The sequence below is a fragment of the Quercus robur genome, chromosome 6 (assembly GCF_932294415.1).
Source record: "Quercus robur chromosome 6, dhQueRobu3.1, whole genome shotgun sequence".
Taxonomy (NCBI): Eukaryota; Viridiplantae; Streptophyta; class Magnoliopsida; order Fagales; family Fagaceae; genus Quercus; species Quercus robur.
In genome coordinates, this window is record NC_065539.1 from 51,350,199 (window position 1) to 51,377,650 (window position 27,452).

Below are 27,452 nucleotides of genomic sequence, written 5' to 3' on the forward strand. Positions count from 1 at the left end.
ACGGTGGCAACGCGCATAGCCTCCTCTTCCTTCATTGATTTGTGAGAGCTGATAGCTATTTCCCCAGCTCTGTGGGCAGCTTGGATAGCCTGTAAAAAAAATGTAATAAAATGAAAGACAAGAAAATACATAGGTTAGAGAAGTTGAGTATAAGTACAAGTATAAAAGAAATTATTACTATGATAATGGGATAAGGAGGGTAGTTAGTGGACTTACCAAAGCGAGGTCTCTCTTTAGACTGAGGAACACTTCATGCTTCCTTATCAACCTCAGGTCGGCCATATCTCCGGGGAGTAGTAAGGCCTGCTTCACGGCATTAGCAACATATCCTGCCCTCCCCTCCTGGAAATCCCTGATGGATGCATTAGTAAGTAAGGTAGCTCCGTCCAGCACTAGAGCGGGCGTCTAGGCAGGGACCCCAACTTGGGAGTCACCTATCTTATCCACCAAGGTTTGTGCTACCTTGGCTTGCTTAACTCCCTTTTAAAGCTCGACCTCCTTAGGGAAGGGGTCCTTCCCTCCTTCCACCACTTCGTGACTCTTCTGATCCCTTTTCCTTTTGTGATCAGTAGGGTTAGGTCAGAGACGTTGAGTAGGCGGAAGGGGAGGAAGCTTGGCCTAAGTAGTCTTCTCTTGCACCTTACTCCCAACTTGGGACACCATGACCTCCAAAAGACCAGTCTTGGGCTTGCGTTGTATCCCCATGACTTCTGGAATGGAGGGTTCTCCTTGTGTCTGGCCTACTTAGGCTGAAGGCAAGTGACTGAAGTCACCGGTGGGAACCTCTGGGGATTCGGATCGATTGAAGACCTTGAAATCGTCCTTGGAATCAAGCACTTCAACTACTTTTCCTTTTTCTTCTTCTTCCTCTCTAGAGCTGGCTGAGAAGGGATCATTTCATCCTCGGCCTTGCATTGAAGGATTGGTTCTACTTTTAGCAAACCTTGTGGTCCCGGACCTAGGTTAAGAAAGCCAGGCACAATGACATTGATCAATTGCAAGCGTAGGTCCTTCGCCTTTATCACTCACTTCAGTGCTTGAAAGTTGGACGAGAGCGGAGTGTAGCCTAGGATTAGGTGTGCCACTCTTAGCTAATCGTCACTGTGAACGAACACCTTGGCCTTTAGTATCTTGTCTAAGCTCAGCTGGTTGACAAGATATAAATTTGGAACAACGGCGTTCTTTTCTGCAAAACCATTCGGAAAAAAAGAAACATCTTCAACAAAAAATTGCACAAATCAAAGGAAAAAATTCAATTGCAAGCATAAACATGGACAAATGGGTACAAAACATGTCAAAGGAAAAATATGCGACTTTCAAGTAATAAACCTAGACCTAAAACCCCACTTGGTCTCCCCTCTCTCGTTAGGCAGGGGAGGCCATCGTGCCATTCTCTTGAAATGATCAGGAAATCTTTGGTCATGCATTTGTTGGAGTCAGGAAGGCATGAAATGAGTCTAACTCAGGGTACCTAGTTTTTAGGTAGTAACCCTGCCCTTTTAAGTGGTGAAGGTTATAGACCCCATTGGCATCGTGGTGGGTAAGGTTTAGACCCATTTTCTCATTTAGGGCGTCTACGCTACCTAAAATCCTAAACATGTTTGGGGCACATTGGGTAGAGGCTAATCTATGAACCCTAAGGTAATCCCTAGTGACTATGCCCATGGGGATTCTCATCCCTCTCTCTATAAAGGTAATCATTGGGATTACTACTTCTCCTTCCTGCCAATTAATGTGCCAGTCTCCTTCCTTACAATACCTAATGGAGACTCTTGGCGGGATCCTATATTGAGCTTTAAAGCTTTCTATACTCTCTGTAGAGTCTACCAAGTAAGAAAATCTACCCATTCCTGAGAGAGGATTGAAGGTATTAAGAAGATAAGGAGAAAATAGAAGGGCCGAGGAGGGAAGGGCTCTGTTAAAAGAAAAGTAGAAGGAGAAATATATGAAGAGGTTTAAAAAAGACTTACGCGAAGATAGGAACTCTCCTCGGACTAGCTCTTGATATTTGTAAGGGCACAATTGAAGTGAGTAAGTGCGCAAGTGAAGTGAATGAGTGCAAAAGTGGAGTGAAAAGTGTTCGAACAATATTTGTATCATAGAGAAGAATAAGCGGGAAAATTCCCACCCGAGTTCTAATAAAATCCCCAGCCGTTGGATCCACATCGCACCGTAGAACATAGGGAACATGGAGCTGTAGAAATTTAATGAAGGCGCATCTCAGGTGCCAAAAAGTCAGGATCATGCGTTGGGCAGTTAAAAAGATACCTGCACAGATAGAGATGATATGTGATAAGGGCGAGATAATTGTAGTGATATTGAAACCCTCCTTTCTACCCAAGGAGCAAAAGAATAGAATTTCGAGGGGCTATTGTAGGGATGATAGGCCTAGTAGTATATGTTGGGCTAGAGACTTGGTCCGAGGACTCTTAGTAGTCTGAGGACGGGTAAACATTGTTATGTAAGTCGGCATTAGTGAATAAAGAAAGGGATTTAGTCATGATGGTCCAAGAAGGTGGTCTGAGGAGGAATGCTTTTTTGGTTGATCAGAAGGTGCAGTCTGCCATCAAGAGTAACACTCCGGGTAATTCCACCGTTAAGGATAAGTATCAGAAAGGAACAGGACAAAGGGAAGCTATGAAATATCTAAGAGAAAGCTGCTACCACTACATTGAATACTCTGCAGCTAACTCTTTGGCTGCATTAATGTGGAAGTGATACCTGAACAGTAATTTTCAGCCTTACGGCTACTCCCAAAGATTTCAACAGGGTGTGCTGATGGGACAAGGATCAACACCAGTAATCTAATCTACACATGGAGGGTAGAGATGAAAAAAGGAAGATAGTATAAAATAGAAAGAAGACCTTGAGGGAAAAGGATCAGAGAATTAAGAGAAACATACTGTAGCAACAAGAACGGTGCTTGTAATCAAATTCAAGAGATATATACAAGAACTGATTTTCTTGAATTGTGTCAAGGATGATTTTTTTTAGATAAAACCAGTCTATCTTTACTTTATTGTCATCTGGTACATTATAATTGTTACCCAACTCATTAGAGCCTAGTTTTCTAATCACTATCTACAAATTCATTGTATTAGGCTCTTTGGACCTAGATCCTTTTACTTTTTGGGCTTAGGAACCAAATTATGTCCTTACACTTATATTAAGAAAAAACGGCTATATCAGCCTAAAGTATAATATAAATTTGTGGTGGAATATTCTTCATCCACAAAACACAATCCAGGTTATTTATTGCATACCTAGCTAGACTGTGAGCAATTTTATTACTTTCTCTCTTAGTGTGAGAATAACGTAACTGAGTAAAAAACATAGAATAGAACTTCACATCTTTATTCAATGGATCATAGGGAGCCAAAGACCCACCTATTTCCTTTGAGTCCAAATTGACCAAGCTATCATCACAAACAACTCTAAATTTTTTTTCTTCTGCATAACCCAAGTCACAAGATCTTTAAAATCCAAAAAGTGAGTGGAATTGCGAAAATCCCATTATTTAAAATTGGTCCACACAGCATCCAATACTGGGCAAGACCATAAAGCATGTAGTGGTGTTTCCTAGCATAAGGGTATGTTTGGTTGGGTGGATTTTACTGAGGATGGAAAAATAAAAAATAAAATAAAATATAAAAAAATTTGGTGAATGTTTGGTTGAAGGGAAGGGAGGAAAAAAAAACTGATGGGGCCCGGGTGTTTACTCTCCAGACACACCAAAATGTTTTCACCCCAAATTTGGGAGAAACCTAAAGGGAACAAAAATGGACAAAAGCGCCCTTGTGTAGCTGTGCTATTGCTGAACTTTAACTGGGTTTTGCTTTTTTTTTTTGGTCATATTTTGTTCAACTACTACTTTTTTTTTTATTATATTTAATTTCCTACTTTGGTTTTTGTTTTTTTTTTTCTATACTTCGTTCAGTTGTTCTTTTTTTCATATGTTTTTTTTTTTTTGGGTTCATCCCTTCCTTTTTTATTATTATTATTATTTAATTTGTTACTTTTTTTTTTTAATCTAGTAGGGACATAAAAGTAAATCTATACAAACTACATTTTCTATCCCTCTACTTTTCTACCCTTAAACCAAATACAATGGAAAACTAAAATATTTTCTATCCTTCCATTTTTCTATCCTCTCTATATTTTCTATCTTCCCGCTTTTCCACTCCTCGAACCAAACGGACCTTAAATGACAATGATCATAGTTCGAATTATCAATAACAGTTTTGCGCACCAGGTTGGCTTTCATGGGCATTAGGTTTTAGCAAGCTCTTCATATTAGATTCTTAGCCTTCTTTGGAGATTGTAAAGACCATACACCCTTTCATAAAATTTTATCTTGATTTGGTAGTTTATTTATGTTATGATTTTAATATTATTTTATAAGATATTATTTAAAAATTTTACTATTTAAAGTCATTCAAGTAAAAAAAAAAAAATTTGTATAGGCATAGTACAGTAAATTTTAATTTGTGTTGTATTCTAATTTTTTTTTTTAAGTGTTTTTAAAGTATTTTTTCATACATAAGACAAGAGCTTAAATGTTATTGTATGCATGTACGTATAATTATATAACAGTCTATGCCATAAAAAGTTGGATGATTTGAACTCTGAATATTTCTTTATTGAAAACACTAAGGGGAAATTATTGTGTATTCCCGAAATACTATAAATGCGTACTTCCTTCTTTCACATGAATGGTGGATCCCACTAATTAAATTCATGGTGGGACCCACCATATATGTGAGAGGGAGGAGTACGCATTTATGATACTCCGGGAGTACCTAATAACTTTCCAACACTAAGAAATACGAGTTTAATTACAAAACTCTTAATAATACAGTAAGGTTATGTTAGGTAACAATTTTTGTTTTCTATTTTCAAAAACTTATTTTTAGGAATATAAAGAAGAAAAAAATTTCTTGTATTTTTGAAATAAAAAACATGTTTGGTTAGTTGAAATTAAAAAAGATAGTTTTTTGAAGAAAAAAATAGAAAATACTAAAATATGTTTTTACTAGGATTTAAACTCTAATGCTAACTCATTAAATGAGACAAATTCATTAAATTAAATGCGTGTTTTCATTGACTTTTGAAAATTAGAAACTAAAGACAGTCTTCTGCATGTTTTCAGTTTCCTTTACAAATTGAGTTTTGAGATCAGTTTTTGTTTTCTGTCCATTTTGGATTACCAAATAAGTTTTTTAGTCTCAAAAATGGAAAATTGCTTTTGAAAACAAAAAATAAGGGGAAAAAACAGTTACCAAACATATCCTAAGATTTGATTCTATATCGTCTACTTCATAACGATAAAAGAGTGCACATATAAAATAAAATTGACGATATAAAGGTAGCAACCTACCTCTTTTCATGCATGAAATTTTCACTTTTGTAACTGCTAAATAAATCTTTACCTAATCTAATAGATACAACAAATCCTAATTAATAAAAGAGCAATCTATAACTTTTATACAAATCATCATTCATAATATCCTTTCTAAATATTAGAATTCTGAATTCCATTTCTCACTGTCTCTATCCTTATTAATACCCTCTCTTAAATTAAAGTATTCAATTGAGTGTTACATAACTCTGGCCAGGTTGAGAAAAATTCATTCCCCAGGTTTGAAAAGAATGGTCAGAACTCATCAGTTCCATATGCACTCCTACTTTAAGGTATGAAATTTTTCATAAAAAATTTTGTCTACACTGTACTATGATGAGTTGTATCATATTAGGTTGTTTTCTTTTTTCTCATTCTATGAGTACCTGGGCATAAATTGAAGATCTCTTTTACATCACTTTTTTCCTTTTCATTTTTGTTATAAAGATTTGACATTCCTCTCTCAGCTAGCTTAATGGAAACAAAAGCATCCTGGAAAAGCATACCCTGAGAGAACATTCATATGTTCATATTTTGAAGTCATTGCTTCTTCAAGTGCTAGCTGTAATTATTTTCTTACAAATGAAGGAGGGAAAATTGAACTCAAGTTCTCCTTAATGAGAAAATTAGACCATGCACCAATTGGGTTGGTGGTCTAGCGGTAACGCACTTGGACCAACATGGCTTAGATTGTGGGTTTGAGTTCCCCCCCTACACACCAGCAACACATTAGTGCTCCTTGTACCCCTGTATTGCATACCATACACACTAATCGCCACCCTAACCATTTTTTTCTTTACAAAAACAAAAAAGAAAAAGAAAAAGAAAAAGATAATGCCTCTTAGACCAAATACTAAAACTATTTTAATCTAAATTGAGGCATTTGGTCTAATACAAAATTTGTTAACTTTTTCCAAACCTATATTCACCAATATGATGTATGGCATAGCAATCTTATACTACGAGTGGATTACTGTATGTGGTTTTTGGCCAGAAAAAACAAAAATGAATAGTTGGTTTTACTTTCAGATTAGGATCAACCGCTCAAATGGTAAGCTATACATACTAATAAAATTCAGGGAAGCCCTTCTTCTTCAGAATAATAATCCTACCTTTCCCCCTTCTTTATAACCATAGATAATTTCCTACAATGAAGAAATATATGATATACACCAATAAGAAAAGATAATCAAATCCCAGATATATTGAGATTCCTAGATTTTCTAAGTTGGACCAAAAAGGGAAACATTTTCCTCTATATGAAAGTTAATAAATATACTTATGACAAGGGTAAATATTATGAATCATTTCTCTCAATTTCTCTGCTTTTTTTTTTTTTTTGGTCTATGTTAATTGTTAATATACAAAATCTTTTATTGGAAGGATTGGGCAAAAATAAAAGTAATTGTAATTTTCTCTCTCCAATTAAGTATGCAATGCTTTAAGAATAATACTTCTTGTTTTTATATAATAGTGAGTTCCAGTAATAAAAAACATGATAAGACTTTCCATTTACGTAAGAGGAAACATGATTGAATCTCTCTCTCTCGCTCTCTCTCTCGCTCTCTCTCTCTCATGCTAACTACATCTGACCCATGCATTGGACCATGTCAATGCAGTAGTTCAAGTGGGCTGAATCAATGGGCCTAATAAGTGCAGGCCCTTTACACCCAAAAATGAGAAAACAAAAGAGAGGCAGTTTATCTTACCCACCCTGACCATTTTTGGTCTAGTTCTAGACGTAGTCAAAATTAGAGCATAAACACAGTTACACCTAACCGAATTAACTTCCCCCCGAAGTTAATCCATCTCAACCCATAATAAGAAAAAAGTCACCACTCAACTCACCACCTAAGATATCATTTTTAGTGCTCAACTTACCTTCCCTCTTGTACCATTCTAGACACTCAACAACAAAACAAATCAAAACTTAATCTAAATTGGATGACCTCTAATCTCAAAAAAAAAAAAAATACAAATTATACAATTTTACGTAAAATTTATGATTTAAAGTGACAAAAAATATAATTAATGGTTTCAAATTTCAATCAACTAATAAATAAATAAATTTGAATTATTTTTTAAGTCATGTTAATGGGTATCCTTATTTAAGGAAAGTTTTATATAATTTTTAAGAAAAGTTGGAAATATTGCTTTTTTTAATCTATAAAAACTTTTTTAAAATTGTATTCTAACAAATATCTTAAGGCTTAAGTTTTCTCTTTTTTTAAAATTAAAATTTTCAATATTCATAATATCACTATTTTTTTTAATAGATTAATAGATTATGACATTAAAAAATGAATTTAGGACCCAAAAAAAAATTAAGAGTTTAAATTAATAGTTGTGAATTTTAAGTAAGCCAAATGGCCAGAAATTCCAGAAAGTCGGCCAAAAAAAAAAAAAATTTGTAATAGTTTAACTAATAATTAATTATATTACACATCACAATCTAGAGTACACCAAAACCAAGAAAATGCCACCCCCTAATTAATGAACGAGACTAAAAACTTTCTGATTAAATTAAATTAATTAAAAAAAATAAAAATAAAAATAAAGTGCGACCATTTCAAAGCGTAGAGCGAGGTTGTCGCAAGCAAAGCCCAAAAACACTTGATTAACAATTTGATTTTATCTATCTATCCGTGGGGGAAGAGAGAGAGAGAGAGAGCGTAGACGATGGCGATGGTAGAGAGCAATGTTGTCGTCGTTGTGATTGTTGTTGTAGTTGTTGTAGTTATGCTTCTTCTCATCTTTCTCCTTATCCTTCTCTTCTTCAAGCCATGGCGTTTTTTTCTCTCTGCCTCTTCTACTCGCTCTCGCACAATCAAGGTATTGTGGGATTTTTTCTTTTTTTTTTTTTGCTACCTCAAAAAAAGGTTTAGAGTTTTTGATCTTTGTGCAATGCTCTGTTTGGTTGCTGAGAAAATAATAAGATTCGGGGAAAAAAATAAATTTTTTTTTTTTTTGAGAATTTTTGGTGGATGACTCACATTCGTTGCATTTTTTGTTTCTTAGGGTTTTAGTTTTTGTTTCGTGATGTGTTGATGTGTTTTTGTTGGAGTGATCAGTGTGTGAGCAATTTTTTTTTTTTAGGGTTTTGTGTTGAATTGTTAGGTTTTTGATGTTGTTTTGAGCTGTGAAATTATTGGATCGTGGTCATTTGGTATCTTGGGTATGTTGGAAATATTGAGTTGAGATTGGTGCTTGAGCCAACTCATGGCAATTGGACTGTTACATTAGTTTGATCACTTGGTTTGCTTAGTGGAGCTGAGGAACTCTTTTAACTGTCCAAAAGTGCAAACTTTGGTGATTCTCTTAGTTTTTTGGATGAAACGAAAAAAGGTTGAGGAAGACCATAAACACATTAGTAGAAATATTAAATTGGGACGGGTCATGTGGCTGATCCTAACTAATCTGTTGAGGATCCATAGCCGACCTGAAAAATTTGGGATTAATTTATGATTTTTTTTGGGGTTTGGGGGGGGGGGGATTTTGTATGCAAGTTTTGGTTATGTGAACGTGTATTCCTTAATATAATTTTTTTTTTTTTTTGGTTGGGAAAGGATGATCACAGCTTATATAATTTCGATGTTATTTTTGAGATTTATATCATACACCTGTCAATGTTATAAATACAATTAATGGGTTTTTGAGTTGTCCTCTTAGCTGAGTGCTAAGTGAATTTTCTATGGTAGGATTGGAAAGTTCGCGTTGATTTTGAAGGCAAGTAACTTAGTCTTAAACTTTGATATCATTGCATAAAAGTGAAATTATGGATTTGTGTGCAACTCTTAATAAATTTCCTTGTATTTCCGGTGGTGGTTAATGTTTATAAACCTGCTTATTTTAGCATGCTTCCTTTTGGGCATATGATTTATAATTCAAAAAAGAGAGCGAAAAAAAAAAAACCATTAACTTCTCATGTTGTTCACTTCTTGTGATTATTTCTTTGGTAGGTTGATGATCTAGATAGGCCCCTTGTTTCAGACGATGAGGATCTTATCCGAAACCAAAGCAATGAATTGCGAATTGATTATGATCTGGAGGGAGCAAGTCTTCAAAATGAAGGGCATTTCCGTTCACCTCGGACTTATGGACGCCTTTATAAACAAAGGCTTCCCACTGTATCTCACCATACAACTCAAGGTATTCAATGTTTCCTTCTCTGTATCACTTTTTAACAATATTAAATTAGTAGTTATGCTTTAGTTGCTCTCCCACTTCTAAGTCCTCAGCAAAAGCGAAATTGTATTCTTTACTCTTTCCAGGTGATAGCTTGGGTGTAGATGTAATCTCTGATCCTCCGGAAGATTTATTGTTTGGTCAGACACTTAGGCGCCCTTTCTCAACAGACCAAATATCGGAAATCCAAAAATATGGTAGACAGAGTTTAGAAGATGAAAAATTTCAAGAGTTTGTGATCAAGGATATTCTAGATCAAAGTAATTTTTTTTTTTTTTTTTTTAACTCTTTCACTTGTATGAAAAGTTTAATTTCTATATCTCTTGTAATTGGCCAAGTATGAAAAACATGTCATCATATCTTTCTGTTAGAAGTGCAGGAAGCTGCCTCACCCTGGAGGTTATCTCTGGTCCATCTCGTGGGCTTCGTTGTTCTGTACAGTCAACAAATACATCTAGGCTTCCACTGACCCTTGGAAGGGTTTCTCCAAGTGATTTATTATTGAAGGATTCAGAGGTGTCAGGAAAGCATGCAATGATAAACTGGAATTCGAATGTAAACCTACATGATAACTATTACCACTTTGTTTCCACTTTGCTTCTATGATGTATATGTTATGCTAATCATTGTATAATTACATTATTGGTTTCAGAAAATGAAGTGGGAACTTATAGACATGGGTAGCCTAAATGGAACACTTTTAAATTCACAGTCAATCAACCATCCTGATTCTGGTAGTCGACATTGGGGTGACCCAATAGAGCTTGCAAGTGGAAATGTAATAACTCTTGGCACAACCTCCAAATTATATGTAAGTTAATGTCATCCTGTTTCAAGTTACAACTGTAGTTTTCATTTCTGATTCTATGGAATAGTGATTGATTTTCTAGATAAATATAATTATGTTAACAATGAACTGGAGTACTGGACTGTACATGAAAGGAGAGAATTGATATGCTGTTTTGGCTTATTGAATATTGTCTAGGGGCAAAAAGTTCTTGCATATGGGAAAGATACTTTGATAATTTTTTTTTGGTATAACTAATTGAATTATCTTTTTTTATTTACATGGTCTTTATTATAGAATTTTGTGTGCTTGTTTTCAATTTGAATATTGGAGTACAAACTTTCTAAATTATTGAAGAATTATTCAGACACATTGTAAAGTCTAACATTTGAAATATTCTTAATCTTGCCTTTTGCAGCGATCACCTTTTCTCTTTCTTTAAATTCCTTTTCTGCTAAATTTTTTGAGACTTAATTCAATTTTATGAGAAACACTGAGCTAAAGTTAAAACATAAGAGACATTTTGAAGCTTCATATACTAAGGGAAAAATAATAGTTTTGACAAATAAGAAAAATGAGTCTAGCTAATGATGTTGGGTTGTTATACTTATCTATGTTTTTAGAGCTTCTATTCCAGCCTTTAATAAGGTCTGTACTTCATTCTCTTTATGTGTGTGTGTATAAAAGAAAAATTAAGGACATGATTTAAGAAATTTACTTACGTAATGGATGGCTTGATTGGACTCTGTTTGTTATATATTATATGTAGTATGTTAAATTTCTTGTGTGATGATACTGTGAAAGAGGAAAGTAATTTAATTATTTTTTGAAGTATAATTAATGCTTTGTTATGTTATTTTAAAATGTAATTAATGCCACAATTGCTACCCTTTTTTAATCAGTACCTGATATATACTGTATCAGGTTCACATTACGTCTCAAACTGAGTCTCAGATCCCCTTTGGAGTTGGTGTGGCATCGGATCCAATGGCTGTGCGTAGAGGAGGAAAGAAGCTTCCAATGGAAGATGTGTGCTATTATCAATGGCCTCTTCCTGGTGTTGACAAGGTTTTGGAGTTATTGTGTTTACTTCAATGAAGATCCTTTACATCTACCTGATATAGCTATACTAACGTAAATGCACACCTTGCAGTTTGGTTTGTTTGGCATCTGTGATGGACATGGTGGAGCAGGAGCTGCCAAATATGCTAGCAAGTTAGTTTTTTACTTCATCTTAAATGTTCTATGTTACTGTGCATTATGAACTCTGTCATCTGCCTCTTTGAGAAATTGCATTATTGTTAGATAATAGAGCAATTTGTGGCTTTTTTCCCCTACTCAGCACGTCAAGTTTTTAAGTTATTGCTTCATACTTTGTGTTTAAGTTATTGATGTGATTATGGAAGCCTGAGGAACTTGATTTTATACTCAATTACTGGTGTATACAACTTCAAATGGTTAGGAATGTAATTCATGTCAAAGGAATTATGTTATCCATACACACTTCAGCGTGGTCGAAGTGCCTTTAAGTTTGAAAATATGTGGTTGTAAGTAGAGGGTTTTGTTGATAGAGTAAAGCATTGGTGGGATGGGTACAGTTTTGCGGGCTCTCCAAGCTTCATATTGGCTCAAAAATTGAAGGCTTTGAAAGCAGATTTTAAAAAATGGAACAGGGAGGAGTTTGGTGATTTGGCTTTCAGAAAGAAGAACTTGCTGACTGAGCTTATGGGTTTAGATGCGAGAAAGAAGTTGGTGGGTCTTTCAGACGAGGATCAAATCCGTCGTCTACAAATCAAAGGTGACATAGATCAGTTGGCTTCTCTTGAGGAGATTTCCTGGAGGCAAAAGTCTCGGGCCTTGTATTTGAAGGAGGGCGATAACAATACTCGGTTCTTTCACAAATTAGCAAACTCTCATAGAAATGCTAATCAAATTAAAAGGATTGAGATGGATGGTATTCTTTATGAGGATGAGCTTGATGTTCGCTCTCAGTTAGTTCTTTTCTATCAAGGACTGTTTAAGAAAACTGAGGTGGGGCATCCCACTATGGATGGATTAGATTTTGCTTGTATCGAAGAGGGTGAGCAATTATCATTAGAGAAGGAGTTCAAGAAGGAGGAAGTCACCCAGGTTTTAAGGGAGATGGAGGGGGATAAAGCCCCTAGTCCTGATGGTTTCACCATAGCTTTTTTCCACATTTGTTGGAGTGTGGTGGAAAAGGATGTTATGGATTTTTTCGCTCATTTTCACCGACACTCTGGGTTTGAAAAGTCTATGAATGCTTCGTTTATCAATTTAATTCCTAAGAAGTGTAATGCCGTTAACATCAAGGATTTTCGTCCCATCAGTTTGGTGAGTAGCATGTACAAGCTGTTGTCTAAGGTGTTGGCTAATAGGTTGAGGATGGTTTTGGACAAGCTTATATCTGAGACTCAAAATGCGTTTGTTGGCGGAAGGCAGATTTTGGATTCAGTGCTTATTGCAAATGAATGCCTGGATAGCAGGTTGAAGAGCAGAAGTCCAGGGGTGGTATGCAAGCTTGATATTGAAAAAGCTTATGACTATGTGAATTGGAAGGCCTTGTTTTATTTGTTGGACCGGATGGGTTTTGGGATGAAATGGAGGGGGTGGATTAAGGCTTGTGTTACGTCTGTCCGTTTTTCTGTCCTGGTAAATGGATCTCCTGAAGGTTTTTTTGGATGCTCGCGTGGATTGAGACAAGGGTATCCACTATCCCCGCTATTGTTTCTTTTGATAATGGAGGTTCTAAGTAGACTCTTGAAGAAGACAGAAGAGTGTAATCTTTTTCAGGGATTCCATGTGGGAGATGTGAACGTTGTTGGTGTGCGTATTTCCCATCTTTTATTTGCTGATGACACTATCTTATTTTGTGATGCCTCTAGGGAACAGTTGCTACCCATAAGGTTGTTGTCTTGTTTTTAGGTTTTTACAGGGTTGAAGGTCAATATTGGGAAAAGTGAGATCGTTCTTGTTGGGGAGGTGAATAATATAGTTGCTTTGGCTAATATTCTTCTATGTAGAGTGGGCAGGGTGCCTATGAAATATTTGGGGATGCCGTTGGGAACTTCTTTTAAGTCAACTGCGATATGGAATCTTATTTTGGAGAAAATGGAGAAGAAGCTATCTGTGTGGAAGCGTCTCTATTTATCTAAAGGTGGTAGGCTCATGCTAATAAAGAGTACTCTATCAAGTCTCCCTACGTACTTTTTATCTCTCTTTACTATTCCTGAAGCTGTGACAGCTAGATTGGAAAGTATTCAGAGGAATTTTCTAGGTGGGTCTTCTAAGGGTAGTTTCAAGTATCCGTTGGTGGCTTGGGATAAGGTGTGTTCTCCCATTGAGAGGGGCGGTTTGGGGATAAGAAGTGTGCTGTCATTTAATCAAGCGCGTTTAGGGAATTGGCTGTGGAGATTTGGTCATGAAGCTACCCATCTTTGGCAGAGAGTTATCTCCACAAAATATGGTGAGGGTCAAGGGGGGTGGTGCACTAAAGTCTGCAGGAGGGCTCATGGGTGTGGTCTTTGGAGAAGCATTAATGAAGGGTGGGAGAGCTTTTCTAAGCATTTGTCCTTTGCAGTGGGTGATGGAACTGGTATCCGCTTTTGGCATGATAGGTGGATTGGTGAGAATTCTTTAAAAGATCGCTATCCTGAGCTTTATGCATGTTCAGCGATCAAGGATGCTTGCATCTCTGAGGTTTTGTGGGCTCTAGAAGGGGGTACTGTTAGAGTGTGGAATTTAAGGTTTTATAGAGTGTTTGAAGATTGGGATTTGGCTATTTCTTATTCTCTATTTCAGCTTATCCAACCTCGAATTCCTTGGGATGATAGGAGAGATACTCTTTGCTGGCGGCTAAAAGGGGATGGAAAGTTCGACACCCGGTCTTACTACCATGAGATTCGGGGTGCCTCGAATTCTTTATTTCCTTGGAAGGGTGTTTGGAAACCAAAGATTCCTAAGTGTGTGGCGTTCTTTCTGTGGACTGCTGCACATGATCGGATGCTCACTTTGGATAATCTAATGCTTAAGGGTCGCCCTTTGGCTAATTGGTGTTGTATGTGTTACTGTGATGGGGAGTTGGTAGACCACTTTCTTCTTCATTGTCCTGTTACTGATTCCCTATGGGCTTTCTTGCTTTAGGCTTTTGGTATTCATTGGGTTATGCCAGGTTCGTTGGCGGGTTTGTTATCTAGCTGGCATCAATGGTTTGGGAAGCATAATTCGGAGATTTGGAATTTGGTTCCAGGGTGCTTAATGTGGATTGTGTGGTTGGAGCGAAATCGTCGATCTTTTGAAGATAAAGAGAAAACGTTGGAGTTAAAGATTTTATGCCAACACAGTCTAATGGAGTGGTCTCGTTGTTGGGGTTTTACTGAGTGTTCTTCTCTCTTTGAGTTTATGCCTTCCCTTAGCTTAGTTTCCTGACTTCTCTCTTGCTGTTGTGTTGTGCTGTGTTGCTGTTGTGTTGTGTCGTGTTGTTGTTCATCATCATGAACATCTTGTAATTCTCATTTATTATTTTCCCTCTTTAATATAAGTTTTCTGATTACCTATAAAAAAAAAAAGAAGAAGCATGGACACTAGGATTCAGCACCAAGCAGAGGAAAACCACCATGGTTCGGCCCCTAGGGTTGGCTGTGATCAGCACCAGACCATAAAAGAACCTCCTCTTTGAATTGATCCTTGCCACATCTCATAGTAGGCCATCATGCATCTTACTTTTCGAAAATTTCTGGCCATCTGTTTGAATAAGAAAAAATGTCGGGACACACATGCATAAATACATATACATACATGCATAAATGTTACAGAGAGAGAGTGAAAGCTACTGCAGAGTTATGCATTTTCTGAATATCTGTTTGAACCTGGGCATATTTGCGAACAGCAAAAACTGACTTGACATTGCAACAATCTGTGGTTGGGGGATTGGGTTAGGTTCAAAATATGATGGGTTTTGAAGATTGTGAATCTGAAACAATCCTTTGCCCTCACATATGATGCCCTTTGAGATGCAATTCTTCAAATTCCCCCCCCCCCCCCACCTCTCAAAAATTAGTCCGCCCCTGCTCTTGCTTTTCAATATTGTGCATCAAGATGTTATGCTTTTGTGGTACTTGGCTGTTGTCCAATACTTTAGTAATGACTGTTAATAATTTTCTTCTACAGAATTTTACCTGAGAAGGTTGCTGATATTTTGTCGGATTCACTAAAAAGAGAGAGGATTTTATCACTACGTGATGCTTCCGATGTTCTGAGGGATGCATTCTCTCAGACAGAAGCATGCATGAATCATAATTATGAGGTATTTTCTTGTTCTCCTGTAGTCAAATTTAATTTTCCTTCTGTTTGGCTAAACATTTTGCAGTAACCTAGCTGTCAAGTGTTTTGATGTTATAGAGAGTCGCAAATTTCAGCCATCATGCTTGCGTAGAAGTTGGTAAGCAGATAGAAGAAATATGCTACTTCTCTTTAAAAAATAATAATTAATAATAAGAACATTAACTGAGATTTTTTTTTTTGGGGGGGAGGCCAGGGGATTCAAATCCTTTTGGTAAAAATAAGAACAGCCCTTACATTCAAAGCTCTCCTTTTACCATTAGCAAGAACTTGTTTCAAATGCATATCATAAGGAATTGAATCTGTGCATATGCATGCACCTAGATGGCTATAAACTTATTTCACCTGGAGTGTGTGTGAGAGAGCGAGAGAGATCTTTCTATACAAGAGAAAAAGACAAAAAAGAAAAAAGGTACCCCTTCTGTAGATTTATGTGATGTTAGCTACTCTATTTTGTTTCCTTTTTTCATTAGTGTGATATGATATTTAATTGCAGTAGCAACTTGGATAATGGATCTAACTATTTAACTGCATGATAAACTGTAGGCTTCATTCGATTGGTATTTTTTATTTGGTGACCACACCTTGCGTAAAAAGGATTATTCCATCTTCCTTTTAAATGTTTGTTTTGTTATTAATTTAAGGTTGTGGTTTGCACTTCATAATAATCAATTCGTTACAGGGTTGTACTGCAACGGTGCTTCTGGTATGGACTGATGGTGATGAAAATTTCTTTGCGCAATGTGCAAATGTTGGGGATTCAGCTTGTGTTATGAAGTATGTGTTCATGTTGTCATTATTTCATGCATAGGGTTGTTAGGTAAACATATGATCAAAACTTGTATGCTAGTGTATTGGATAGGGAATTTGGTAGGCAAGCATGGAAGTTAGGGGTCTTTGGCTTTTATCTTCTTTGGAATGGTTAATATGGTCACTATGATTTTTGCTATTTTTATGACAAGGACCTGTTGAATTTATATATCCATTCTTTTCTGAAATGAAATGTTTAATTTGAATGTGGTAGAATATAACTGGACATTGGTGGTTATCAACTTAACATCTTAACAATCACATCATATTATCGTTAGATGTTATCTTCTTATATTACAATGACTAGCATCCACACATAACATTACATGTATTACTGTTGAAATTTTTTTGCTTGTGATTTTGTCATGTTGTGTTTGTCTCTGCCTCTTGTATAATTTTTTTCCCGTTGTTTGGCAGTGTTGATGGAAAACAGATTAAGATGACCGAAGACCATAGAATAACTAGTTATTCTGAAAGACTTCGAATTGAAGAAACAGGAGAACCATTGAGAGATGGGGAAACTCGTCTCTGTGGTAATGGCAAAATTACTTCAACTTTTTTGTCAATTACATAAATAAGTAATGGTTAGTTGCTCAAGGTTTTTTTCTTCCCTGGTTCAGGTTTGAACCTTGGCCGAATGCTTGGAGACAAATTTCTTAAACAGCAGGATTCCCGCTTCAGTTCAATGCCTTATATAAGTCAAGTTGTACATATCAATCAAGCTAGTGGGACGTTTGCACTACTGGCCAGGTTATTGTGCTTCTGATCCTTGTCTTTGTAATTCTTGTGCACTGCGTCAGTTTCAGCAATAAATTTTTATATTGGTAAGTTACACACACACCCAATGGGTTTTGAACCAATGACCTCACCCTCCACTTATTCTTGTGGGAGGAGGAAGTGTCATTTGAGGCAGATCTCATTGGCTTCAGTTTTGACAATAATTGTCTCTATGATAATTTATGCCTTAGTTCCTGATTCAGCTCATTGTTGGCTGATCCAACTGATGGCCTTATTTTGGATATTAAATTTTCATGGCCAATGAGGATTAGCTCAAATGGCACTCCCTCCCTTTTAAGAGTAAGGTACAGGGCAAGGTTATGCATTTAAGACCCACCTTTTGAGCGTGTAACTCACTGACTAAAAAAAGATTTATTTGAATGTGATCATCATATTAGTTGTTTCCTTCTCTTGAACAAATCCCTTTTCATTTCAAAGTACTTTATAAAAAGTGATCTTATATATTTTTCTCTCTCAATGATAGCCTATTTTGTATATATATATATATATATATATTTAATAATTATGAAAATTTTGGAAATGTAACTGGATTGTAATAAAATCACAGTGATGGGTTCTGGGATGTCATTGGTGCAAAGAGGGCAATACAACTAGTCCTTCAGGTATTATCTTGTTACATGATTTAAAGTTTCTGTGGATTATGACTTTAAAAAAAAAGATTTAAAGTTTCTTCAGGTATTATCACCCAAGTCATTTAAATATATCTATAAATTTCTGTTCTTGACAGACAAGGGAGAGATACTCAACAGATGAGAGTTCAGCAGAGAAGATTGCTAATTATTTGTTGAGTGAGGCTAGAACATTGCGTACAAAGGATAACACTTCTATAGTTTTCTTAGATTTTGATACCAATAGAAGCTCATGTAAAGTTGAATCTTGATTTGAATCAAAAGGTTTTAGTGTTTCAGTAATGATTATATTTGTTTTCTTTTGTTTTTTGAAGTGCTGTACCATCTATTCTCTTCTTTCAAGTAATATCCACCCAAATATAGATGTATATCTGGTCTGGCTCCTTAGTACTAGAAGAGTAAGAAGCTGCTTCAAGATGTATGGTGCAGATGGCAATGGAAGTAAGCCTAAGCAAACGTGGAAAGCTTGAACTGAACCTAGAATCATGGTTTACAAGCAGACTCCTATGGTGCTGTGAGAGGAAGAAATTGGTGTCATGAGGGACAAAGTGGTCCTTGATCCGAGATATCTCCATTGCACAAGATGGTTTTTTCTGAGAGACTATCTCAGAGACAAGAACTTACTTGGAATGATTAACCATTTGGCAATTGAGGTGAAGCTATAATGCAAGTTAGAACGAGAGAAACATGAAAGAATGATATTTGAGGTTGCTGTTATGTACTTAAAGCCAGATAAGAAAAAAGGGAAGAATAACCTTTTAGGCTTTTACATTGCTAGTGCTATTTAAAATTTTGGTTAGTTAATCAGGATAGTCCTTGGCCTTCGCATGTTGGAGTAAAATTTTCTTCTATTTTCCCATACTGATTCTTTTTTTGGGGTCGAATTACTAATTTGGTCCTCCAGCTACATGATAAAGTCAAAAAGTTCAGTTTGATTTCTCAACTATTAATTGTGTTGATTTAAAATTTTAAAATGTCTCGCAACTTTTAAAATAAAGTAAATAATATCATAGGGTATAGGGATCCCTCTCCATTTAAATTTTAATGAATTATAATTGAAATGATTAATTTTTACATTGTCTAATAAAAATCTTTTTAATGTAGTATTTGTTACATTTATTACCTTTTGATAAAATTTAAATGAGAACGATATTTAAGAATGAAATTGATTAAACTTTGAAAGTTGAGTGTATATTGCAAAACTATTACTCGAGAGCTTAAATAAACACAATTAATAGTCGAAGGATAAAATTGAATTAGAGGACCAAATTAGTAGACATAAAATGGTACATCACATTATATATTACACAACTCTATAATTGACAATTTGTTGGATGTTCCATAGGTAATCAAAATACATAGATCATGGAGAATGCCAGAAGATACAAAAGGGTATAAAAGTTGAGCGCCCATTGTAGGCTTTGTAGCTAGGCTAGATGGTCAACACATCTATTAGTTTCTCTATAATCTATGTATATGCTTCATCTTAATCTGCAGCCCGTAACATAACATTGTCCTGTAAACAGAAATAAATGTAGTAAAACAAGGCAGGATTGGTGGATGTGTTAAATTTAATTGCAAAGATAGTTAATTTCAATACTAATACTAATAAAGCCCATAAGCCAAGCGAATTGTAATTCTATCATCCTTATCTTTGCAATACAACTTGATAAGTAATGAGATGTCTCCAAAGCATGATGATGTAGTAGTTCCTCCCCTCATATTTATGATAAATCTCACTAATTAAATTCACTGTATATTCCGTCATAAATGTAAGGAGTATGAGTACCATGTCATAGAATCACCTAATAATTTTCCCAACTTGATAATAAAATAAGCACTGGCCAATTGCCAAAATGACCTTGAAAAGTACATGCTTGAAAATTTTCAATTCTAGCTAATAATTTGTTTGGTATTTTTGGGTCCTACTTTCATTAATGAGTACAAGAAATGCATTAGTTAAAGTTGAGTTTTTATTTATATATTTATCAAAATAGATATTTAAAAAAAAAAAATTCATTATCTATTATTACTTTCCAATGCTATGAGATCGGCTTGATTTTTATTTAGTAATTCTTTGTTTTAAAGGGTTTATTTTTATTGCTCATTTATAATTCCTAATGACCCTATATATATATATATATATCTTTTAAAAAAATTTCTAGTTTTTTTTTTTTTTTTTTGGAGAAACGTCTAGTTTAAAATTTTAGGCAAAATAAACAAAGAAAATAAGCTTTGGCCTAAACCCTTTCACTCTCAAGCTGAAACTCAAAACCCTTGCAAACTAGGCGCGGTTTCTAACTTTCTACTAGCTTCAAACACCTCATCACATTAATTAGTAATGGCGAAGAAGAAAAAGAGAGCGAGAGCCGAAGCCGAATCCGAATCCCAACCAGAACCACAACCACAACCACAAAATGAAGTTGAGCTCGTTGCTAATGGCGACTCTCACGATAGCGAGAAGAAGAAGAAGAAGAAAAAGCAAAAGAAACAACATAACAAAGCAGACAACGACCACGAAGAAGAAGAAGCAAAGGAAATACCCACTGTCACCATAGCCCTCGCCGGTTCCATCATCAACAACGCCCAATCCCTCGAACTCGCCACTCGCGTACCTCTCTCTCTCTCTCTCCCTCTATATATATATATATATATATATATATATATCATATTATTTTTATTTATTTATTTGTTTTTTGTTTTTCTAAGTTGGCTGGTCAGATTGCTCGTGCCGCAACGATTTTCCGAATCGATGAGGTTGGAAGATTATGCATTTTTTTTCTTCTAATTTGTTCGTATTTTGGATTGCAATGAAAGAAATTATTCAATTGTTGTCATTATTTGTGTAAACAAACAGGTGGTGGTGTTTGATAACAAGAGTGATTCAGTGAATGATTACAGTGTTAAAGAATTGGATAGTTCAGATGAGAACGAAACCGGCGCGCCTTTTCTTATTAGGATCTTGCGGTATCTTGAGACGCCTCAATATTTGAGGAGAGCTCTGTTTCCAAAGCATAATAGCTTGAGATTTGTGGTACTGAAATGCAGATTTTTTTTTTTTTTGGTTGATAAATTGAAGTGCATTTTGTTTAGTTGAGTATTGGTGTGTAGTGGATTGAAGTTTGTTTTGTGTAATGTTTTTTTTTTTGCAGGGTGTGTTGCCACCACTTGATGCTCCGCATCATTTGCGTAAGCATGAGTGGGCTCCGTATCGAGAAGGTAATGATAATTTAGTTTAAAAATGTAAATTTTGAGGGGAGTGGTTACACTTTCGATGATTGATAGTGAATTAGTGAGCTCTTTGGCTTTCAATGCATAGAAATACCCGCAGCATTAGTAGTGTATTGCAGAGGTAAAAAGACGTGGAGTATCATACCGAGATGGTATGAAATGTGAAAGTCTTTGAATAGGTGTGTGTTCGGTCATGCCAATGAGCTCTAGCTAAATTAGCACCTCCTCCTGTTATAAGTTATAGGTAGAAGGTGAGGTCATAGGTTCAAGATGCATTGTGTGCGTGTGTAACTTACCAATTTTAAAAAAAGCTTCTGGATGAAGAAATAAAAGAGAGGGAGAGAAAAATGTGAGATAACTTGGAAGTATTTGACCAAAGATGTGGCTTAAGATGGATGGAATTGGATGTTATAATTCTCGACTTTTACTTAAGATGAATTTAACAAGCTTGAAAATGTTTGCTCTTAATCGAGGGAACATTGTGCATTACATGATTGTGTTGTATGATGTTTTTCTTCTAGATTTTGGAAGGCTAGCTTGAAACTATTGACAATGTTAGTTTCAATGACCTTGTTTTTTTCCTTAAAATCCATAGTATTAGATGTATGCCTGAAATTTTGATATCTTGAAATAACTTTGCAGGTGTCACACTAAAAGAAAGATCTCCAGACTCGGGAACACTTGTTGATGTGGGTCTACATAAGGTACAGTCAAATTTTGCTTGGCGTTAGCTGTTTTGTACAATTGTTATTTCCCCCTCTAAAATAAATTTGTATAGAAAGGTATGAAAAAATCATTCCACACATCAATTTATGGGCACAATCATCTAGTATCTGGATGTCAAATGACTAACATGTTACTCGTGATGGCAAACAATTGATGAACTTATTAATTTATGATCATGCCAAATGAATCCAGCAGTGATAAACAAATGATAACCTCACATGAGTTTCAGAAATTGAGTTCTGTAATCCTGTAACCTTAATCTGTATTTAATTCCTGAAGTTCAGTTCTGTCTACTTCCCAGTTTACTTGAAAGTCAATACACTCTTTTAAAGTAGACCATAGTTCTCTCTCCGTCTCTCTGTGCATGTGTCTGTACACATTCGTTTGTAGGTGCGGTGGAATGTAAGTGCCTCAGTAGATAGTTCTATTTGCTCTTTCCACTGTTCCTGTGATGGTCCCAATTGTTTTTTCCCTCCTAATTTTTCTCCCATATTAACGACTTGGATTGCTTGTTGAGTTTGATTTATGGTGAGTGGGCTGGTCAAGGGGCGTTGTTTGTGTATGTTTGCCATGTCTCATTTAGTTTTTTGCTGTCTTTATCCATTAGCATTGGGTTGCTGGCAAGATAGTATACTGACCTTTAAATCTTGTTAATATGTCATCTATAAAAACATGATAAATTATCCTTGTAGTACATATGCAAAGCAATAGTTGCCAATAGCTTCCAAACATATTGTTTTTTTCTAATTAAAATAGGCAAGTGAAGATATGTGCTGACTTCCTTCGCTGGCACATTCCACTTTTACTTTGCATTTGAAGATTGGATAATCCCCCCCCCCCCCTCTCCCTCACTTCCCAATAAAATAAAATAAAAGGATATACAATGTTTTCCAAAAAATTGTTCATTTATTGATTCACTGATGTCAATGAGTTTTACCTCAAATGGCGCCTCCTCTCCTGGTAAGAACAGGGTGGAGGGTGAGGTTCATGACCTACTAGGTGCACATGTAACTTTTCAATAAAAAAGAAATATTGATTCACTGGTATTTATGCAGCATGTTGTTATTGATCAAGTAGTGGAACCTGGAACAAGAGTTACTGTAGCTATGGGAACCAATCGCAACCTGGATACTGGTAATGAGTAGATGTTTCTAACTGGTCTAAGTGGTTTCTTGATCGTATTATTTTGTTTTCTAAGTTGTGGACCCTTTTTATTGGTCATTTAATTCCTTTTGCATGTCTCAACTTTTTCCTTCATTTGTGTAACCTATTCATTTTCTTGGAACTAAATTGTAGTTGAGTTGGTTTGACTTATTTAAAAAAAAAAATGTAGTTAAGTTTTTGGCATTCATTGTATTCACACCACCTGCTATGGTATCTGGATAAATTATCGGTGGTGAGTTCCATATGCCATTGCATTAGAATACAATGATCCTTTTTCTCTTTTTATTTTTCCCTTAAGTTTCATTTTTATTATGCCTTCATGCATCATCTTCCTGTAATTGGGAAAAAAATTGTGTTATTACTGAAGTTTATGATCCACAATTGCATTAATCTAGATTTACCGCGTGAAATTGCCTCACCCTCCAAGCCTAGGGAAGAATCAGGAATGTATTGGGGGTATAGAGTTCGATATGCTTCCAATCTGAGTTCAGTATTTAAGGATTGCCCATACAAGGTATTCATCCTCATTCTTCCACACCATGATTCTTCCTCTTTTATCTTTTCCCTTTTCCCCCTTTCTTTTTAGCATCATTTCTTGGTAACCCTTCATTGATGGCCTTTCTCTATCAACTTATGTTATATTCACAGGGTGGCTATGACCATTTGATTGGTACCTCAGAGCATGGTCTGATTGTTAATTCATCAGATCTGACCATACCTACTTTCAGGTATGTTTCTGTTTGGTGTCTTGACTGTAAATAAGATTGTTTATAACTTAATAAAAAAAAAAAAAAAGTGTTTTTGAGTCCAGTGGGCTCTAGCCCCAGTGAAACTTTCTCCTTGTAAGAGCAAAGTGGAGGGAGAGGTCGTTCAAAGACCTTCTGGGTGCATGTTTAATTATCAATAAAAAAAAGTGTTTTTGTCAGTTGTTGTAGGACTTCCTTTGGCTAGCTGCTCTTTGGTTACTAGAACTAATGTCTCTGTCTGTAAAATTTAAACTGGTTGATATATGTATATTTATAGTTCAATTAGTGGGCTGCCTCATGATGACAATGGAAAAAATTTCAGTGACTTAAGTTAATAACCTCTAATCTATATCTATGCCTTTTGAAGGCTAAAAATAGAATCACTTTTACAATATTATATGTTCATCATATTAAGCAGGAAACTAGAGAGAGGTGAGTAAGAAAATCAACTTTAGTAGTGTCTGTTTAGTAGGCATTTTTAGCAATTGAATGATCTGATTTGATAAGTGAGTGGCTTTCAGTAGTGTCTGTTTTTAAGGGTACATCATATTTCCTTGTTTTATGTTTATGTTTGGGTTTGTAGTATTCTTAACATCCCATTTTTCCCAACTTCATATACAATTCAAATTTAGATTTTTTTTTTTTTTAATGGGAATTTTATTAGCCAAATTGCATCAAGCAGTAACTAGGCAGGGAATAGGGATAATACGTATTAGAATTGTTGGTTGTACCTAGTCTCCTGTTTTCTGCAGGGTATGGGAGAGGTGGCTTTTAGACAGCCTTACCCTCAATTTAGCATTTTCTAAATCATAATTAAGCTCCACATATGCAGTTGGAGAATCAAAGATGACAAAACCATCTCTCAGAACATCAAAAGTTTTAGATTTGAAGCAATATGAACTCAAGTATACATCATGATAATATATACATACTCAATGCATTTACCCTTGATGCTTGTTAATCTGTTGTATGTATAATTTTTAGGCATCTATTGATTGCTTTTGGTGGACTTGCTGGGTTGGAAGAGAGCATCGAGGAAGACAATAATTTAAAGGTATATTACTAGATGAAAGGTTAATTTCTGTAGACACTTTTTGGTTTCCTGTTTGGGAAAACATTTCCAGGAAGTGCAAATGGATTTTGGTAACAAGATATTTTCAGATGGATCTTTCTTGAATAGAGCTGTAAAATAGAAAATAGAAAACAGAGAACATGATTTTATTTCTCTTTAATGCTTCTGACTGGGATTTTAATACTCCTGTCTTATGACTTAAAAGAATGTCTAATCTCACTGTGCACTTGTTCTTTTCTTATTTGTGTATCCATTGTAACATTTAACCCACTTATGCTTGATTTGGCATGAGAAAATGAATTGAGGAAGGCATTGGTTATTAGATTTAGTAATGGAGTTCTGGACTATCTTGAAATTTCTGTCCTTTATAATTTTACATGACAAGCCACAATTATTGTTGCTAGTTTAAGTGTTTAACAGCCAAAAGGAGGAAAAGAGAATATGGTAAAATACTGAATGCTGTTAATGTTGCTTTCAGGGGAAAAATGCGCAGGAGGTATTTGATTTGTACTTGAACACATGTCCACATCAGGGGAGTCGAACGATTCGAACAGAGGTACTTGTATATTCTCCATTTTTCAGTTGCCCAAAAAAAAAAAAAAAAATCTTCTTTAATTATTCATAATTTTGCTCAATTTGCATCTTTATGGATAGGAAGCAATACTTATATCTCTTCAGTATTTCCAAGAGCCAATAAGCCGAGCATTGCAGAGAGTGGAAGTTTAATTTTCCTTGAGTCAACTAACAGCTACATATTCAGAATTTTGGCAAATGTCTTACTTGGTGGAAGTACTCGATCTGGTCACCATGTTCCAGATTAAATCTGGTTGTAGACTGTATGAAATATACATATGAATAATTACAAAGGTGGAATTACCCTGACATCTTAAGTCAATTTTTATCCATTAATCGAGGCTTCTTTTTTGAGATATTTTCCCAAAAATGTTAAATTATGATATGTACACTGGTTTAAGCTGTACAGGAATGTTGTACCGTAACAATATGTTTTCTTAATTTCTTTCCCTGCTTAAAATTGCTGGCTTAAGAACACTTATAGATTTATATTTTAGAACGTTTGGCATCAGAAGTGTTACTAAAATGCTTGTATGTTAATCTAGAAAACTTATTTTCATACTATAGTTAAGACCAAACAATTCAATTAATTGTCAATGTTGTTATTATTACCTATTCTTTATCTTGGAGCCCAGGGTTGATTTTGATTTTTGTGAGGTGGTGGGGGAGGGGTGGGTTCAGTTTGAGTGCATTAATGGCGAGGAGCAACAATGTGGTCATGGGTGGCAAATTCTTCCAATAATTCTAGGACATTGCACTCGCAGTTGACAAGCAAATTGGGATGGTGGCGCCTTTGTGATGAAAAAATGGCACTGGACAGGCCATCAACAAAGGATGCTGCTCCTAGTACACCAACAATAAGGAAACTAGCCAGATTCTAACAACCAAAGCAGCACTTTATGCAGCATGGAAATAAGGATACAGGGAGCTTATTGCACTCACAAACTCTAGGCCTAAGATACAAAGCATCAACAGAGAACCTACGCACGTCGAAAGCTATGTTTAAGCAAAGTATATTTCAGAGAAAGACCGTGACTGATAATGAAGGAGGTTACTGGGTTGGCCAAGGAGGCCATGCAAAACTTTTTAAGGCTCATTTGGAAATAATTTTCTTTTTTAGGAGTACCAAAAGAAATGCAAAAAAAGAGCTTTAAGGGCTCCAAATTTGGGCTTTAGCTTAACGCCCTTTTAAGCTTATGAGGGAGCTTAAAATACTCTTTTCAGATTTGACCAAACATATGAGATATGATCTTTCCACCTCTTTATGGGGGTTGGTAATGCAATACCAAACTATCCCTCAATCTTGCTTCACAACAGCATTGGTGGCTCTTGGTGGTGTTTGAGCTTGGAGTTGGTTTTTTGGCGGTAGAGTGAGTTATGGTGGCTAGTGGCAATTTTTGGGGTTTGATTTGGAATGTGTTTCACAATTTGGGTTGGATGTTGGCCGTCTGAAGTGGTGTTTTGTTGGTGGTATGGATTTTTGTTCCGGGTGATTTGGGGTTTGTTGTTGGTTTTTGTAATTGGATTTGGGGCTCGATGGCCATTGTTTTGGATTGTCTTTGAACTTGTGCGTGATGACTGTGTACTGGTTTAGGGAAGGGTGTTTTGAAGGTGAATGCATCCTATGCTTTGAGACACTCATAATATGTAGATTCCACTTGTATGTGGAGTGCACATATTGTGAGAGACTCGCTGCATACACCTGAAACACAAGATACTTTTTCATTTGGCAAAAAAGAATGGTGAAGATTTTGATTGTAAACAAAGAAATAATAAATAAATATTTAATAAATAGAATACATAAAAAATAAAAGGTTGTTAAAAAGTTTATTTAAAAACGTGATTAACTATTTCTTTAAAATCTACAATAACATGGGGTTTTAGCTCAAATCGTAAATTGTTGAAGATGCTCTCAAAACAAGGAGCCCTAAGAAGTCAAATAATGCTCTTATAAATCATTTCATGACACTTACCT

General features: G+C 35.6%; 2 protein-coding genes across 2 annotated transcripts; both read left to right on the forward strand.

Moving 5' to 3' along the window:
- The first annotated feature begins 7,986 nt into the window (after positions 1-7,986).
- On the forward strand, positions 7,987-18,278 carry LOC126689349 (protein phosphatase 2C 70). The gene is made up of 13 exons (XM_050384519.1): positions 7,987-8,230; positions 9,358-9,547; positions 9,670-9,843; positions 9,963-10,138; positions 10,236-10,394; positions 11,295-11,438; positions 11,524-11,585; positions 15,558-15,693; positions 16,411-16,505; positions 16,956-17,071; positions 17,159-17,288; positions 17,884-17,938; positions 18,064-18,278. Exons 1-13 carry the CDS (start codon positions 8,078-8,080, stop codon positions 18,214-18,216), a joined length of 1,743 nt encoding a protein of 580 aa, XP_050240476.1. The 5' UTR covers positions 7,987-8,077; the 3' UTR covers positions 18,217-18,278.
- A 1,885-nt stretch (positions 18,279-20,163) lies between these two features.
- Positions 20,164-25,835, forward strand: LOC126689350 (uncharacterized). Its single transcript, XM_050384520.1, has 11 exons — positions 20,164-20,576; positions 20,675-20,722; positions 20,823-20,999; positions 21,118-21,184; positions 21,839-21,900; positions 22,978-23,056; positions 23,482-23,600; positions 23,735-23,814; positions 24,817-24,886; positions 25,383-25,460; positions 25,559-25,835. Exons 1-11 carry the CDS (start codon positions 20,307-20,309, stop codon positions 25,628-25,630), a joined length of 1,122 nt encoding a protein of 373 aa, XP_050240477.1. The 5' UTR covers positions 20,164-20,306; the 3' UTR covers positions 25,631-25,835.
- Positions 25,836-27,452: the final 1,617 nt, after the last annotated feature.